We start from the raw sequence: 15,385 nt of genomic DNA, 5'->3' as shown, positions 1-15,385 counted from the left end.
ATTTTTTTTTTCGATTCCAGGTAGAAGTGATATCATGATACTTGTCTTCTCTGTCTGACTTACTTCACTTAGTATGATGATCTCTAAGTCCATCCATGTTGCTGCAAATGGCATTATATCATTCTTTTTGACAGCTAAGTAATATTCCATTGTGAGAGAGAGAGAGTGTGTGTGTGTGTGCATGCACGTATACACACACTTCTTTATATCCATTCATCTGCTGATAGACACAACTTAGGTTGCTTCCATGTCTTGGCTACTGAAAATAGTGCTGCTATGAACACTGGGGGTGCACGTATCTTTTCAAATTAGAGTTTTCATCTTTTTGAGATATAGGCCCAGAACTGGGATTGCTGGATCATATGATAACTCTGTTTTTAGTTTTTTTTAGGAAACTCCATACTGTTTTCTATAGGCATTGCACCAATTTACATTCCCACTAGTAGTGTAGGAGGGTTCATCCTCTCTAATATTTATTATATGTAGACTTTTGATGATGGCCATTCTGACTGGCATCACCAACATAATGGACATGGGTTTGGGTGGACTCCGGGAGTTGGTGATGGACAGGGAGGCCTGGCGTGCTGCAGTTCATGGGGTCGCAAAGAGTCGGACACAACTGAGCGACTGAACTGAACTGATTCTGACTGGTGTGAGTTGATACCTCATTGTAGTTTTGATTTACATTTTTCTAATAATTAGTGATGTTGAACATCTTTTCATAAGCCTGTTGGTCACCTGTATGTTATCTTTGTAAAAGTGTCTATTTAGATATTCTGCCCATTTTTTGATTTTTTTTTTTGAACATATATTGAGCTGTATGAGCTATTTGTATATTTTGGAAATTTGTCCCTTGTTGATCACATCATTTGCAGATAATTTCTCTTAATCTGTAGATTGTCTTTTTGGTTTGTTTATGGTTTCCTTTGCTGTACAAAAGCTTGTAAGTTAGTTTAGATCTCATTTGTTTATTTTTGCTTTTATTTCTTTTGCCTTGGGAAACTGACCTAAGAAAACATTGCTATGATTTATGTCAGAGAATGTATTGCCTATGTTCTCTTCTAGAAGTTTTATGGTGTCATGTCTTTTTTTAAGTCTTTAAGCCATTTTGAGCTAATCTTAGTGTTTGGATGAGGGACTGTTCCTTTTTGTTTATTTGTTTATTTTCGGCTGCCCTGGGTCTTCATTGCTGCATGGGCTTTCTCTCGTTGCAGCGAGCCAGGGGCACCTCTTAATTGTAGTGCACGAGCTTCTCACTGCGATAGCTTCTCTTGTTGCAGATCAAGGCTCTAGGATGTGCCAGCTTTGCATGGGCTCAGTAGTTGGGGCACAGGGGCTTAGTTGCCGCACAGCATGTGGAATCTTCCTAGACCAGGGATTGAACCTGTGTCCCCTGCATTGGCATGTGAATTCTTCTTTTAATGGGGACTTTAGCAAATGTTTTATGATTTTAAATTTTATTTTATTTTTAATTGGAAGATAATTGCTTTACAATATTGTGTTGGTTTCTGCCATACAACAAGGTAAATCAGTCATAAGTATACAGATGTTCCCTCCCTCTTGAACCTCTCTCCCACCCCCATGGGATCCCACTCCTCTAGGTCATCACAGAACACCAGGCTGAGCTCCCTGTGTTACACGGCAACTTCCCACTGGCTATCTGCTTTACCTGTGGTAGTGTATATGTTTCAGTGCTGTTCTCTCAATCCATCCCACCCTCTCCTTGCCCCACCATGTCCACAAGTCTGATCTTTATGTCTGCATCTCTGTTCCTGCCCTGAAGAGAGGTTCATCAATAGCCATTTTTCTAGTTCATATATATGTGTTAACATATGACATTTGTTTTTCTCTTTCTGACTTACTTCACTCTGTATAACAGGCTCTAGGTTCATCCACCTCACTAGAACTGGATCAAATTCGTTCCTTTTTATGGTTGAGTAATATTCCACTGTATATACATACCACAATTTCTTTATCCATTCCTCTGTCAATGGACACCTGGGTTACTTCTATGTCCTAGCTATTGTAAATAGTACTGGTAGATGGATTCTTAACCACTGGACCACCAGGGAAGTCTGAGGGAGTGTTCTAATTTCACTGACTTAACATGTGACTCTTCCAGCTTTCCCAACACCACTTGCCAAAGAGACTGTCTTTTTTCCATTGTATATTTTTGCCTCCTTTGTCGAAGATTGACTGCAGCTTTGTGGGTTCATTACTGGGCTCTCTATTCTACACAGAATAGAGCTTTTTGTGCCAATGCCACACTACTTTAATTACTGTAGCTTTGTAGTATTATCTAAAGTCTGGGAAGGATATGCCCCCATCTTTGTTCTTTTTCCTCAATTGCTTTGGCAGTTCTGGGTCTTTTGTGGCTCCATATAAATGTTAGGATTATTTGCTGTAGTTATGTGAAAAATTTGATAGGGATTGCAATAAATCCATGGTTTGCTTTGGATGGTATGGTCATTTTAACAATATTAATTCTTCCAATTCCAAGGCCATGGAATATCTTTCCATTTCTTTCAGTCATCTTCAGTTTCCTTTATCAGTGTTTTACCATTCTTGAGAGTGTAAGTCTTTCACCTCCTCTGTCAGGTTTATTCCTAGGTTTTGTTTTGTTTTGGGGGGCATTTTTTTTTTTTTTGGACATGATGTCAAAAGTGATTTTTTTTTTTTACTTTCTCTTTCTTTTATTTCATTGTTATTGTAAAGAAATGTAACAGATGTATGTATATTAATCTTGTATCCTGCTACTTTGCTGAATTTATTAGTTCTAATAGTTTTTGTGTGGAATCTTTCAGATTTTCATATAGAATAGCATGTTATCTACATATAATGACAGTTTTACCTCTTCCCTTCCAATATGGACACTTCTTTATTTCTTTCTTTCTTTTTGTTGCTGTTGTCTGATTACTGTGGCTAGGACTTCCAATACTGTGTTAAACAAAAGTGGTGAGAGTTGGCATCCTTCTCTTGTTCCAAATTTTAGTGGGGAGGCTTTCAGTTTTTCACCATTGCGTATTATGTTGGCTGTGAGTTTGTCATAAATAGCTTTTATTATGTTGAGATATGTTCCGTCTATACCCACTTTTCTGAGAGGTTTTATCATGAGTGGATATTGAATTTTATCAGTTGCTTTTTCTGCATCTATTGAGATGATCTTTTGACTTTTGTCTTTTCTATTGTTGATGTGGTATAACACATTGATTTTACATATGCTGAACCATCCTTGTGACCCTAGGATGAATCCAACTTGGTCATGTTGTAGGATCCTTTTTTGTGTTTTTGGATTCAGTTTTCTAATATTTTGTTGAGGATTTTTGCATTTGTATCCATCAAGGATATTGGCCTATAATTTTTTGGTAGTGTCTTTGGTGATGGTGGCTTCATAGAATGACTTTGGGAGTGTTCCCTCCCCTTTAGTGTTTTGGAAGAGTTTGAGATGTTTTGATGTAAGTTCTTATTTATATTTTGGTAGAATTCCCTAGTGAAGCCATCCAGTCCTGGACTGTTGTTTGCAAGGAATTTTTTTTTTTAATTACAGATTCTATTTCACTTTTGGTTGGTTCAGATTTTCTGTATCTTCTTGATTCAGTTTTGGTGGACTGTATGTTTCCATAAACTTGTCCATTTCTTCTAGGTTCTCCAGTTTGTTGGCATATAATTGTTTGTAGTAGTCTCTTATAGTTTTTTGTATTTCTGTGGTAACATGTTATTTCTCCTCTTGAATTTCTTATTTTATCACTTGTTTTAAAATAAACTTTTTTTTAATTGAAGTGTAATTGCTTTACAGAATTTTGTTGTTTTCTGTCAAACATAAACATCAATCAGTCATAGGGATACATATGTCCCCTCCCTCTTGAAATAAACTTTTGACTTCAAAAAAGTGTATAAGTAGATTTTTCAGATAGCATTTTAACTATCAGCCTTCATGTCCTGAAGAGTCAGTGAAAGTATGAAATCAGTTTCAAGTAGGTTTAATCTCACTCAAAACCTACTTGAAATTGATTTCATTCCTGGGTTGGGAAGAGCCGCTGGAGAAGGGGTAGGCTACCCACTCCAGTATTCTTGGGCTCCCCTGGTGTCTCAGATGGTGAAGAATCTGTCTACAGTCCATGGGGTCGCAAAGAATTGGACACTACTGAGCAACTTTCACTTTCACTTTTTTTTACAGAGCTCCCATGGTATCAGTCTCAGTTCTTCCCAGCTGTTCTTTTCCTTTGATACCTTCCTAGTCTCCTCAGATATAGATCTAAAGGCAAAAGAGACCAGCAGGACTTACGGTAGTGAGATTTATTAACAATGTTAAATGCATATTTATTATTCTCTTCCCAGGTAAATAAAAATCAGAAACCAGATAGTCATTATCCAGATGGTCCTTAGAGCTCATTCAATCATAAGAGTGCTAGATATGGATAAATTTGAGCCCATAACAAGCAAAGAAGGATACAATTGCATATTTTTATAATTATAATATTTGTTTATATGTAACAGATGAATAATTGGTTTACAAGAATAGCATGAGTTTACATCTTTGACTGTGATTTCGTACTCTTAAAGTACTTTTTAGATTGCTGCTAAATAAATGTCTACCCAAGAGGAAAGATTTGGAACCTCAGCTTTTGGAAATCCAGCACACTCTTCCTGGAAATGCCCCATGTAGAGTGCGTGATCTGGGCTGAGAGGATTTAATTCCGCCTGCCTTTCACTTTCCTTACATGTCGTCCCCTTGGCGCAGAGTTCAGCACCTTTGGCAGTCACTTTGATTTTGTGCAGACTGTTAGAGATTAGAGGACCAATGGATGTTATTATCACCTTTGACCCAGAAATTCTTTTTAGGACTGTGCTTGAGATGTGTCTATAAATAAGTAATGATATTTTTGTAACCACGGCCTTAATATAAAACTAGGAGGGCTTCTGCCCCCCTCAAAATCATCTTCTGTAAAAGCTGTGCAGCTATTCCACCAGAGTTGTCATGATTCAAGTTATTTGGGGGACCCCTCTTTGGGGTTGCTATCAGAGGAAGTTTACAAGCCAACAAGAAGATCAGTTTCAGACTTTTTGTGTTGTGTCCAAATTTTTACTAAATCCAAACATTCATCCAAATTTAATGGATTGGCTTTATTTGACTTTTATCTACCTAAAGAAAGTGAAAGTGTTGGTCGCTCAGTCATGTCCAACTCTTTGAGACTCCCCATGGACTATAGCCCACCAGGCTTCTCTTGTCCATGGAATTTTCCAGGCAAGAATACTGTTGCCATTCCCTTCTCCAGAGAATTTTCCTAACTCAGGGATCAAACCCTGGTCTCCTGCCTTGCAGGCAGATTCTTTACCATCTGAGCCCATTTTATCTATCTAAAAAAGCAAAATTCACTCAAAAGAGTAAAGTTTGAATGTCACCTAGGACATTCAAAATAATAGACCTTAGGTTTCAGAGTTGCGAGTCTCCAAATGGAACCTGTTTTTTTTCTGACACAGGCTATCCCATGGTAATAGCACCAGAAGCTTGTCAAAGACTGTTATGAAGTGCTACCATTTTTATTCCAGAATCTAGAAATGCTGCATAAAAAGATTTTTAACCTAGCTTTCCAACTCAATTATTCTTTAGCTACCTGTGACCTCCTCTTCTCCCATTCCCCACCCAGAACTTTTACTGCCTTCTTTTTATCAGGTCAGCTGTGCTCCATTTTGTATTTAGGTTCTTAAGTTTTCAATAAATTATCTTTAATTGCTCTACTAAAGTGTATCCTTTTTATAGGTCTTTATGAGTTTTAAGTTCATGATTTTTGCACCTAATTCCGGTCTTCCACCTGACTCAGTTTTGTTGTCATCTGTAAGTGTTCATTTCAGCATGATGATTATAATTTTGGAAGCATCAATGTGTCAGGTATTACACCAGTGACTGAGAACCTCAGTTCACCTAATGCTCATGACATTAGGAAATCAGGGAATTGTAATCCCCACTTAACAAGTGAGGAAGCTGAGGCTCAGATGGTGCAGATAACTTGCCTAAAATCACATAAAATGGCCAGAAAGAGGAGAGACAAGCACTCAAACCCCCATGCACCCAAAGCAGGATTTTCCAGCCCCCCACATGGTGTTTGGGGCTGAATAATTCTTTGTTGCAGGGGCTATCCTGTGCATTGTAGTATGTTTAGCAGCATCCCTGGCCTCTGCCTACCTGAAGCCAGTAGCACCTCCCTCCACCCCATTGGGATAACCAAAAATGCCTCCAGACGTTGCCAGATATTCTAGGGCCAGTATTTAAGAATCACTGGAAACATGGCAAGTCATGCTTTTGCCATGTTATACTATTAAATCAAGAACTGATAAAACCACAGAATTTTAAGGCTGAATTTTAAAGAGATTGATTTTTGGAGTCATCACACCTGGATAATCATCAGAACTGGAGATGTTTAAAGACTTTCATTTCCCACCCAAGACCTTCAAAAATCAGCATTTGCCAGCTGGGGGACAGGTATCTATTTTAAGCCTTTTCACAGTGTAGGCTCAGACCTTAACCTCACCACACATCTTTTCCTTGAATCACTCCATTCTGTTCTGCCAAACAGTTCTCCATCCTCGAGTTTAACACCTCCTGTGATGCTGTTATCCATGTTCAGATGGTCCTAACTGTGCAAAAGCACAGTTCTTCTTAACATTGTTCCTTCTACCTCTCCTTCTATACCTTTTATCTCATGTTATTCAAATTATCATTTTTCTTACATCAAATGAATTAAACATGTATTGAGTCCCAGTTATGTATCAGGCCCTACTCTGAGCATTTTTTTTAATTTATTTTTTATTGAAGGATAATTGCTTTATAGAATTTTGTTGTTTTCTGTCAAACCTCAACATGAATCAGCCATAGGTGTACATATATCCCGTCCCTTTTGAGCCTCCCTCCCATCTCCCGCCCCATCCCACCCCTCTAGGTTGATACAGAGCCCCTGTTTGAGTTTCCTGAGCCAGACAGTAAATTCCCCTTGGCTCTCTATTTACATATGGTGATGTAAGTTTCCATGTTACTCTTTCCATACATCTCACCCTCTCCTCCCCTCTCCCCATGTCCATAATTCTATTTTCTATGTCTGTTTCTCCATTGCTGCCCATAAATAAATTCTTCAGTACCATTTTTCTAGGTTCCATATATATGCATTAGAATACGATATTTATCTTTCTCTTTCTAACTCACTTCACTCTGTGTAATAGGTTCTGGGTTCATCCACCTCATTAGAACTGATTAGAATGCATTCCTTTTTATGGCTGAGTAATATTCCATTGTGTATATGTACCACAACTTCTTTATCAATTCATCTGTCAAAGGACATCTAGGTTGCTTCCATGTTCTATCTATTGTAAATAGTGCTGCAGTGAACAATGGGATACATGTGTCTTTTTCAATTTTGGTTTCCTCAGGGTGTTTACCTAGGAGTGGGATTGCTGGGTCATATGGTGATTTTATTCCTAGTTTCTTAAGGAAGCTCCATACTGTCTTCCATAGTGGCTGTATCAATTTATATTCCAACCAACAGTGCAAGAGCGTTCCCTTTTCTCCACACCCTCTCCAGCATTTATTGTTTGTAGACTTTTTGATGATGGCCATTCTGACCAGTATGAGGTGATATCTCATTGTAGTTTTGATTTGCATTTCTCTAATAATAATGAGTGATGTTGAGCATCTTTTCATGTGTTTGTTAGCCATCTGTATGTCTTCTTTGGAGAAATGTCTGTTTAGGTCTTTCCCCACTTTTTGATTGGGTTGTTTGTTTTTCTGGTATTGAGTTGTATGAGCTTCTTGTGTATTTTGGAAATTAATCCTTTGTCAGTTGTTTCATTTGCTATTATTTTCTCTCATTCTGAGGGTTGTCTTTTCACCTTTCTTATAGTTTCCTTTGCTGTGCAAAAGCTTTTAAGTTTCATCAGGTCCCACTTGTTTACTTTTGTTTTTATTTCCATTACTCTGGGAGGTGGGTCATAAAGGCTCTTGCTTTGATTGAGCATTTTTTTAACCATGGCTGTTAAGACCATTATAAACTCATTTTTTTTCTTTTTTTTTTTCATTTATTTTTATTAATTGGAGGCTAATTACTTTACAATATTGTAGTGTAGTGGTTTTTGCCATACATTGACATGAATCAGCCATGGATTTACGTGTGTTCCCCATCCTGATCCCTGCTTCCACCTCCCTCCACATCCCATCCCTCTGGGTCTTCCCAGTGCACTTGTCTCATGAGCCCTGAGCACTTGTCTCATGCATCCAACCTGGGCTGGTGATCTGTTTCACACTTGATAATATACATGTTTCAATGCTATTCTCTCAGATCATCCCACCCTCGCCTTCTCCCACAGAGTCCAAATGTCTGGTCTGTACATCTGTCTCTTTTTCTGTCCTGCATATAGGGTTATCGTTACCACCTTTTTAAATTCCATATATATGTGTTAATATACTGTATTGGTGTTTTTCTTTCTGGCTTACTTCACTCTGAATAATGGGCTCCAGTTTCATCCATCTCATTAGAACTGATTCAAATGTATTCTTTTTAAAGGCTGAGTAATATTCCATGGTGTATATGTACCACAGCTTCCTTATCCATTCATCTGCTGATGGGCATCTAGGTTGCTTCCATGTCCTGGCTATTATAAACAGTGCTGCGATGAACATTGGGGTGCACGTGTCTCTTTCAGATCTGGTTTCCTCAGTGTGTATGCCCAGAAGTGGGATTGCTGGGTCATATGGCAGTTCTATTTCCATAAACTCGTTTTTAAAAATTACCGTCTAACTGGTTTTCTCAGTTTAACAACAGACTTACTCAAAAGAGCAATCACAGTACATTAAAATCTTGCGTGGTTGGCCACCCATCCAACTGATGCAAGGAAGCAGTCCACACTGCGGTTTGTGGGGGCTCCTGTTTGGGGGAAGTGGGGCTGCCAGCAGCTTTCCCTCTGCCTCTTCACCCCTCACCCAGCAACCCTCTTTAAACCTTTTTTGATGGTTTCAGAAATATTCCAAAATAGCGTGCGTGCTAAGTCACTTCATTTGTGTCCAACTCTTTGTGACCGAATGGACTGTAGCCCACCAGACTCCTCTGTCCATGGGAATCTCCAGGCAAGAATACTGGAGCAAGTTGCCACACCCTCCTCCTGTCCCAAGGATCGGATCCGCATCTCTTGCATCTCCTGCATTGGCAAGAGGGTTCTTTACCACTAGCACCACCTGGGAAGCCATCTCCAAGGTAGCGCCTCATCTTAATAAAATCATTCTCTACCATATCTCCAGATTCTTCTCAGGAAAAAGAATTTTTTTTTTAAATTCTGCTTTATGGTGCTTCTCTTAAGAAGATATTTTTAATGAATTTGATTAATAAAAATTCATGAATGAATATAAATACAATTTTAGCAAGATATCAAAATTCACACAGTTCACTCTTCTTTAAAGTCAGACAGTCCTTTCTGCTTGCACTTTGGATCCTCCTCTGAGTCACCAGGATAGTTTAGAACCTATAGGATTTTTAAAAATTTATTTATTTTTTATTGAAGGATAATTGCTTAACAGAATTTTGCTGTTTTCTGTCAAAAGGAGATCTTGGAAGATTGTAACGGACATTATTGCAAAGGCTGGTTATGCCCGAGTGTGTCAGGTTGACCCCGCGGGTGCCCAGCTCTCTAGGGGTCCACGTGAGCAGCTAGTGAACTTAGACTACGTGCCAGCAGCCCTGACTCGCCTGGGTGGCGTTCCAGTAGTCAGACTGTGTTTAGAGAGAACCAAGGAGAAAATAACACGTTAACCGGGATAAACCGTTTGGGGTCAAAATAACAATCCGGTGTTTTTGTACTTGTGTGAGATATAAAAAGAAAAGTTGAGTTTCAGTTCGGCTTCGTAGGAGCTTCCAAACTTCTGGCTTAGGCTCGGGCACCTCCATAGGAGCGCCTGGGCCAAGGGAAAACTGCCTGACCCCCTCCCATCTTTGATTGCTCTGGAGAGCCCTGATGTCTCGAACGTGGTATCCGCTCTCTTCTTCCAGAGTTTTATAAATGGACGCTGACATGGACTACGAAAGACCCAACGTGGAAACCATCAAGTGCGTGGTTGTGGGAGACAATGCCGTGGGGAAGACACGCTTGATCTGTGCCAGAGCGTGTAATACCACGCTGACACAGTACCAGCTGCTGGCTACCCATGTCCCCACCGTGTGGGCCATTGACCAGTACCGAGTCTGCCAGGAGGTGAGAGAGATGGGGTTTCTTTTTTTTTTTAATTATTTATTTATTTTACTTTACAACATTGTAGTGGTTTTGCCATACGTTGACTTCAATCCGCCATGGGTGTACATGTGTTCTCCATCCTGAACCCCCATCCCAACACCCTCCCCATCCCATCCCTCTGGGTCATCCCAGTGCACCAGCCCCAAGCATCCTGTATCATGCATCGAACTTGGACTGGCGATTCATTTCACATATGATAATTTACATGTTTCAATGCCATTCTCCCATATCATCCCACCCTTGCCCTCTCCCACAGAGTCCAAAAGACTGTTCAATACATCTGTGTCTCTCTTGCTGTCTCGCATACAGGGTTATCGTTACCATCTTTCTAAATTCCATATATATGTGTTAGTATACTGTATTGGTAGACAAGGTTTCTTCATAATCCTAAGGACACATCATTGCTGTCGCCAGTCTGATTTTGATTTTGACTTATTTGGGGAGATTTTTTTATTTATTTGATTTTTTAGAATTGATGTCTAGTTGATTTACAGTGTTGTGTTAACTTCCTGCTATAGAGCAAAGTGATTAGTTATATATATGTTGACATATTTTATATTCTTTTCCATTATGGCTTATTGTAGGCTATAGAATATACCCATATTTTTAAACAGCAGAGGAAGAACTTAACTTGTAGGTTCAAGACAGAACTCCCCTTTTTCATGCAGCAAGAGAAAACAAAAGCAGAAAGCTGATTTGACATATGGGTCTAGTATCCTGAGTGAGGGTTTTTAGGGCACATGGTTCCAGGAAGAGAAGTCGGACTTAGCTAAGTCCTGTTAGCTGGAAGGAGAAAACTAAATGCAAGTGAATCTCGGGGGCTTTAAGGGCTGATGACCCAGGCATTCTTCCCCTGGGGAACTTCTGATTGAGAGCAAATTGGTGCCCTCTCTCTCCTGCAGGTCTTGGAACGTTCCCGGGATGTTGTTGATGAAGTGAGCGTTTCTCTCAGGCTTTGGGACACGTTCGGAGATCATCACAAAGACAGGCGTTTTGCATATGGCAGGTAAACCAAGACTAGTGCAGTTCAGTTCAACTTGAATACAATTTCCTCTCCCAAACCCATCTCTGCTTCATGAATCAACAAAAACCACATCATATGGCCTTGAAATGTGTTGGTTTCTGCACTGTGTCTTAAAAAAGAAAAAAAAAAAAAAAAAGACATTGTTTCTGATGTCAAGAAAAGCAGTCTTCATGGCCACTTGGATCCTCCCAGGAAATACTTTATTTTAAACAACCAGTGCTAGTTAAATTGAATGTCTGCTGGAAAAGGATTCTGTTGTATGTGCCAATCTTGGGCTGCTTTGATTGTTGTTTCCCTGAGTAATACTTTATATGCCTACTCTTAAATAAATGTTTTAAGTTTATTTAGCAGTTGGCCACCCCTCTTCAGAAGGTCTCTACAGAGTCTGATGTTAACTTGCTTTGGGCTTTGCTGTCTGAAAACTCTGTTATCTTTATTTGAAGGTCATTTTTAAAAAGAAACAAAAATATCTCAAATCATTCACAAAATGAACTGAAGCATTAATGTCTATTTTTCATTAAAAAAAATAAGGAGGAGGAAAAAATCCACTAAAGGAAAGATAAACCTAGAAGGATAGTAATATGAGTGGGGACAAGGTCAAAGAACTGTAAAATATTTAGCAACTTCTCCTTGTCACCGTAACTGCATCGGCATCTCCAGGACTCCGGCTGTCTTAAAGTCCCTCTCAGTACATCTGTTATAACTGTCAAAATCCAGGTGAGGAAGAGATTTCCTTACCCCTTAATCATAAGTAAAGGCATGTCTTTTTAAGTTTAGAATTTAGATTTCTTTTTAACATAAAACATCACAGGATTGCATTATTTAGATACCCGCAAACAGTTGACTCCTTGGTATTGAGATGAGCATTTCTGAAAGGACCTCTCTTTCTTCAAGCCTGTGGTTTTCATAAGCCTCTGAATTCATACTGGCACTTACCCAAGTGGTCTGGAATACTGAATAAACTGCTGAAAGGGTTTGCCATACTCCTTTCAGTCATTCACACACTGAAATAATCTGCAGTTTAGGCCAGTTTATTCAAGGGAGGAAAGAGGTATATAGAAGTAAAACTTTGATTTTAATGTCCCCTTGAACAGGAACTTTTGAACTTAATATCCAGCATAGATAATACATTTCTTCTTGAGTTTCCTAGTTTGGTTTTTCTTTGCTTTATGTGATGGTCTTGATTCTTATCTTAGTTGCCATTTGGGTTTTTTCAGTTACCTCATTATTATACACACACAAAAATAATAATCAATGAACCTGCTTATAAGTACTATGCTGTCAGATTTTGTAATACCTGTGGTTTTAAGGAAGCATAATTAAATGATGACTGGAAGCAAAGTAAAAATAAATACATAGATTTCAAAGGACTGTTTGTACCCCAACTTCTAAAAAGTTATGGTGAATAAAAGTGAACTTACAGAGATACTGGGTTTAGCTTCTGTAGGCAGTCTCAACAGCTCAGTGGCATATTGCCACTTGAAATTTATGTATTTGAGGTGATGAATTTTAACTTCACTCCACCATATAAAACTGGTCTTTTGGTAATGTAAGGGCTACTTCATTACCAGGTGAGGTTCCTGCTTATGGTTGACTTCCTGGCACAGTGACCTTCATAGATCTGATATTGACAAGCATCTACACTGGGCCTCATCCAGCTTCCTGATATATCTGGGGTCACTTTACATGTCATGCCTGCACTTGGTCACTCCCAACAAAAATAAGCTCATGTGACCCTGTCAGTACACAGTGCATTGTTCTGCTCCTTTATCTGTAATGTTTAGTTCCCTCAACTGTAACCCATCCACTACCCCCTTTGCTGGAAACAGGACGTGCTTTCCAAGCCAAGTCTGATTTTTTGAGCAACACAGAGGGACTCAGGAAACCCTCCCATGTTTCTGGCTAAGCTCTTCGTGGGTGTCACTTTATGTGCATGTTTGTCCCTTGTGTCTCCTCTGTCTTTTCCTATTCTCCACAGCCTCTAGGCTTCCTGCCACAGACCCTGACACTGGTCAAGAAGAGAAACCAGAGCTGTTCTGTCCTGGATTACAGAATCTCTGTGTAAACACTAAATATGTCATACCACGTTAATGTAGCACCAAAAAATTACGTCTTATGGCCAAGTCTGATAGTAGAAGCTTCTTTTACTCAGTACAGGGCTCTGACCACTGTATTTCATTGCTGTGCAAGAGCTGTTTTAATTTCTGTGTAACTTCCATTTTTAGCTCCCTATCATTTGCACAGGAGAAAGATCATAATTACAGTTTCTGACATTCCATTTGGTTTGCAGACCTGTTTTTTTACTGGTGTTTTTACTATACTTAGTGTGAATTACAAGTCGGTTGGATGTGATATATTCCTTAGACTTGGAAATGTATTTGGAACCTTTTAAAAATAACTCATTTGATTCTTAGGGTGACAGTAAGAGAAAGCAGATTCATACCAAGATGCCTTAGACCTCGCCTTTAGTTTCCTCTGCTTCTTAGCACCAGGCTGGTCAATGAGGTACCACCTCAAGCCTTCTTTGGCCTAAACAAGTTCTAGTTTGCAGAGTGGGCCAGGGTGGTGTCAGTCTGCTGACGTGAATTTGCAATTTTTCTAGTGTGGTATAACTACAACCAGAATGTCATAGCTCTTGTTATGACTTAAAGGTAACTAGTCAGATGATTTTTTTAGCCAATTACATTAGTAGCTCTAATTCATCAAAGCCCTACAGGGTGTCAGTCAAAATATTAGGTGCTTTGCCAGGACTAGTTTAGTTAATCCTTCCAGGAACTCTGGGAGGCAGAGATTACCTCCAGGTCACAGTTGAGTAGGGAGTTGAATTCTTTTCTCGTAACCTGTCCAATTGTGAGTTTCAAAACCAGATTCAAATTCAGCTCTGCCTGAGTCCTGGCTCCCACTCTTTCCATTGTGACAAGCTACATCAACCTCATTTTAAATAGAATGAAACTGAAATCACCCCCGCCACACACACATACACGCTGATGGACTGTGTATTCTTTTGCTCTTAATATTTGTACAATGGCTAGAATGAGAAGAGATCTCAAACAGTCATCTGGCCGATCCCTTTTCTCCAGGAAAGGAGATCATCCACCCAAGAAAAAGGTAGTGACAGGAGTCCTTCTATTTGACAGGCATGAAAGGCAGCAGAGTAGCATCGGTATCCTGACCCTTACCTAACATATTTGAAATCTTTCAAACCCTCTTTGTCCGGAGCGAATGACTCCAACTCTCTACTGGCCTTTCTTCTTCCTACTGCCTACTTTCTACCCACTTTTGGATGAACTTTGGAAGCTCTTTCCTGGATCTTTTAAAATGTCAAGAACAAAACTGTACATCATAACCATGACTGTAATCAGCTGCTCTTTTTTGGCAAGAAAAAAAAGGCTTTTTTTTAAAGGGATATCACTCAAGAGTTTTCCCTTAGAAATATTATGAGAAGGAAGTACTCAGATTAGGTACCTGGCACTGAAATGTAGACAAGTAGGGTGGGCACTGCCTCCAGCAGGGTGCCTAGGCCCCCTCTATAGTCACACACACATAAATAATTACCAATATTATTGTTCTCTTTCCTTGAAAACCTTCACCATTGCTCTGTCTTGGGGTCAGATGACCTTTAAACACACAAATCTTACGGGGCTGGAGGTGGTGATAACAGCAGCTACAGTTTAATCAGAGCTCCCCACCAGCCAGGTCTGTGCTCTGCGTGTCTTGCCATGTCATTCTCACGGCGACCCTGTAAAGTAGCCTCGTTTCACGGCTGAGCTAGCATGCGCAGGAAGGGGCCAAGGTCAGACGACTAGGAGAGAGTGGTACTGAACTTCCCTGGAGTTCTGTCTGGCTCCAAAGCCTGTTTCCTCCCTTTCCCCCAGGCTGTTGTGACTGCTGATGAAGACTGATGACCAACTTTACATTTATTCTCAGTGCAGTCTAATTATTGCGTTATCCTATGTGGACATGAAAGACCAGTGTTCACCATCTCTCCCCAGCTGTAACTAATATTCTATTGTTCCTCTTAAGTTCTTCAATATGTAGCTAATAACTTCATTCTCTTTATTACATCTATGAGTGGCTAAACCGGACTCCTTT

General features: G+C 39.6%; 1 protein-coding gene across 7 annotated transcripts in view; it reads left to right on the top strand.

Moving 5' to 3' along the window:
- The window catches only part of RHOBTB1 (Rho related BTB domain containing 1), a 136,519-nt gene that overhangs the window by 86,550 nt on the left and 34,584 nt on the right, over positions 1-15,385 (top strand). For all 7 annotated transcript variants that reach the window (XM_061161594.1, XM_061161595.1, XM_061161597.1 and 4 more), the window contains 2 exons: positions 10,029-10,230; positions 11,172-11,275. In XM_061161594.1, coding sequence (XP_061017577.1) covers positions 10,039-10,230; positions 11,172-11,275 — 296 coding nt within the window. In that variant the 5' untranslated portion in view covers positions 10,029-10,038. The remainder of the gene's footprint in view (positions 1-10,028; positions 10,231-11,171; positions 11,276-15,385) is intronic.

The sequence above is a fragment of the Dama dama genome, chromosome 15 (assembly GCF_033118175.1).
Source record: "Dama dama isolate Ldn47 chromosome 15, ASM3311817v1, whole genome shotgun sequence".
NCBI classification, from domain to species: domain Eukaryota; kingdom Metazoa; phylum Chordata; class Mammalia; order Artiodactyla; family Cervidae; genus Dama; species Dama dama.
Note: the sequence above shows the minus strand (reverse complement) of the source record. Positions and strands in the feature narration are given on the sequence as shown.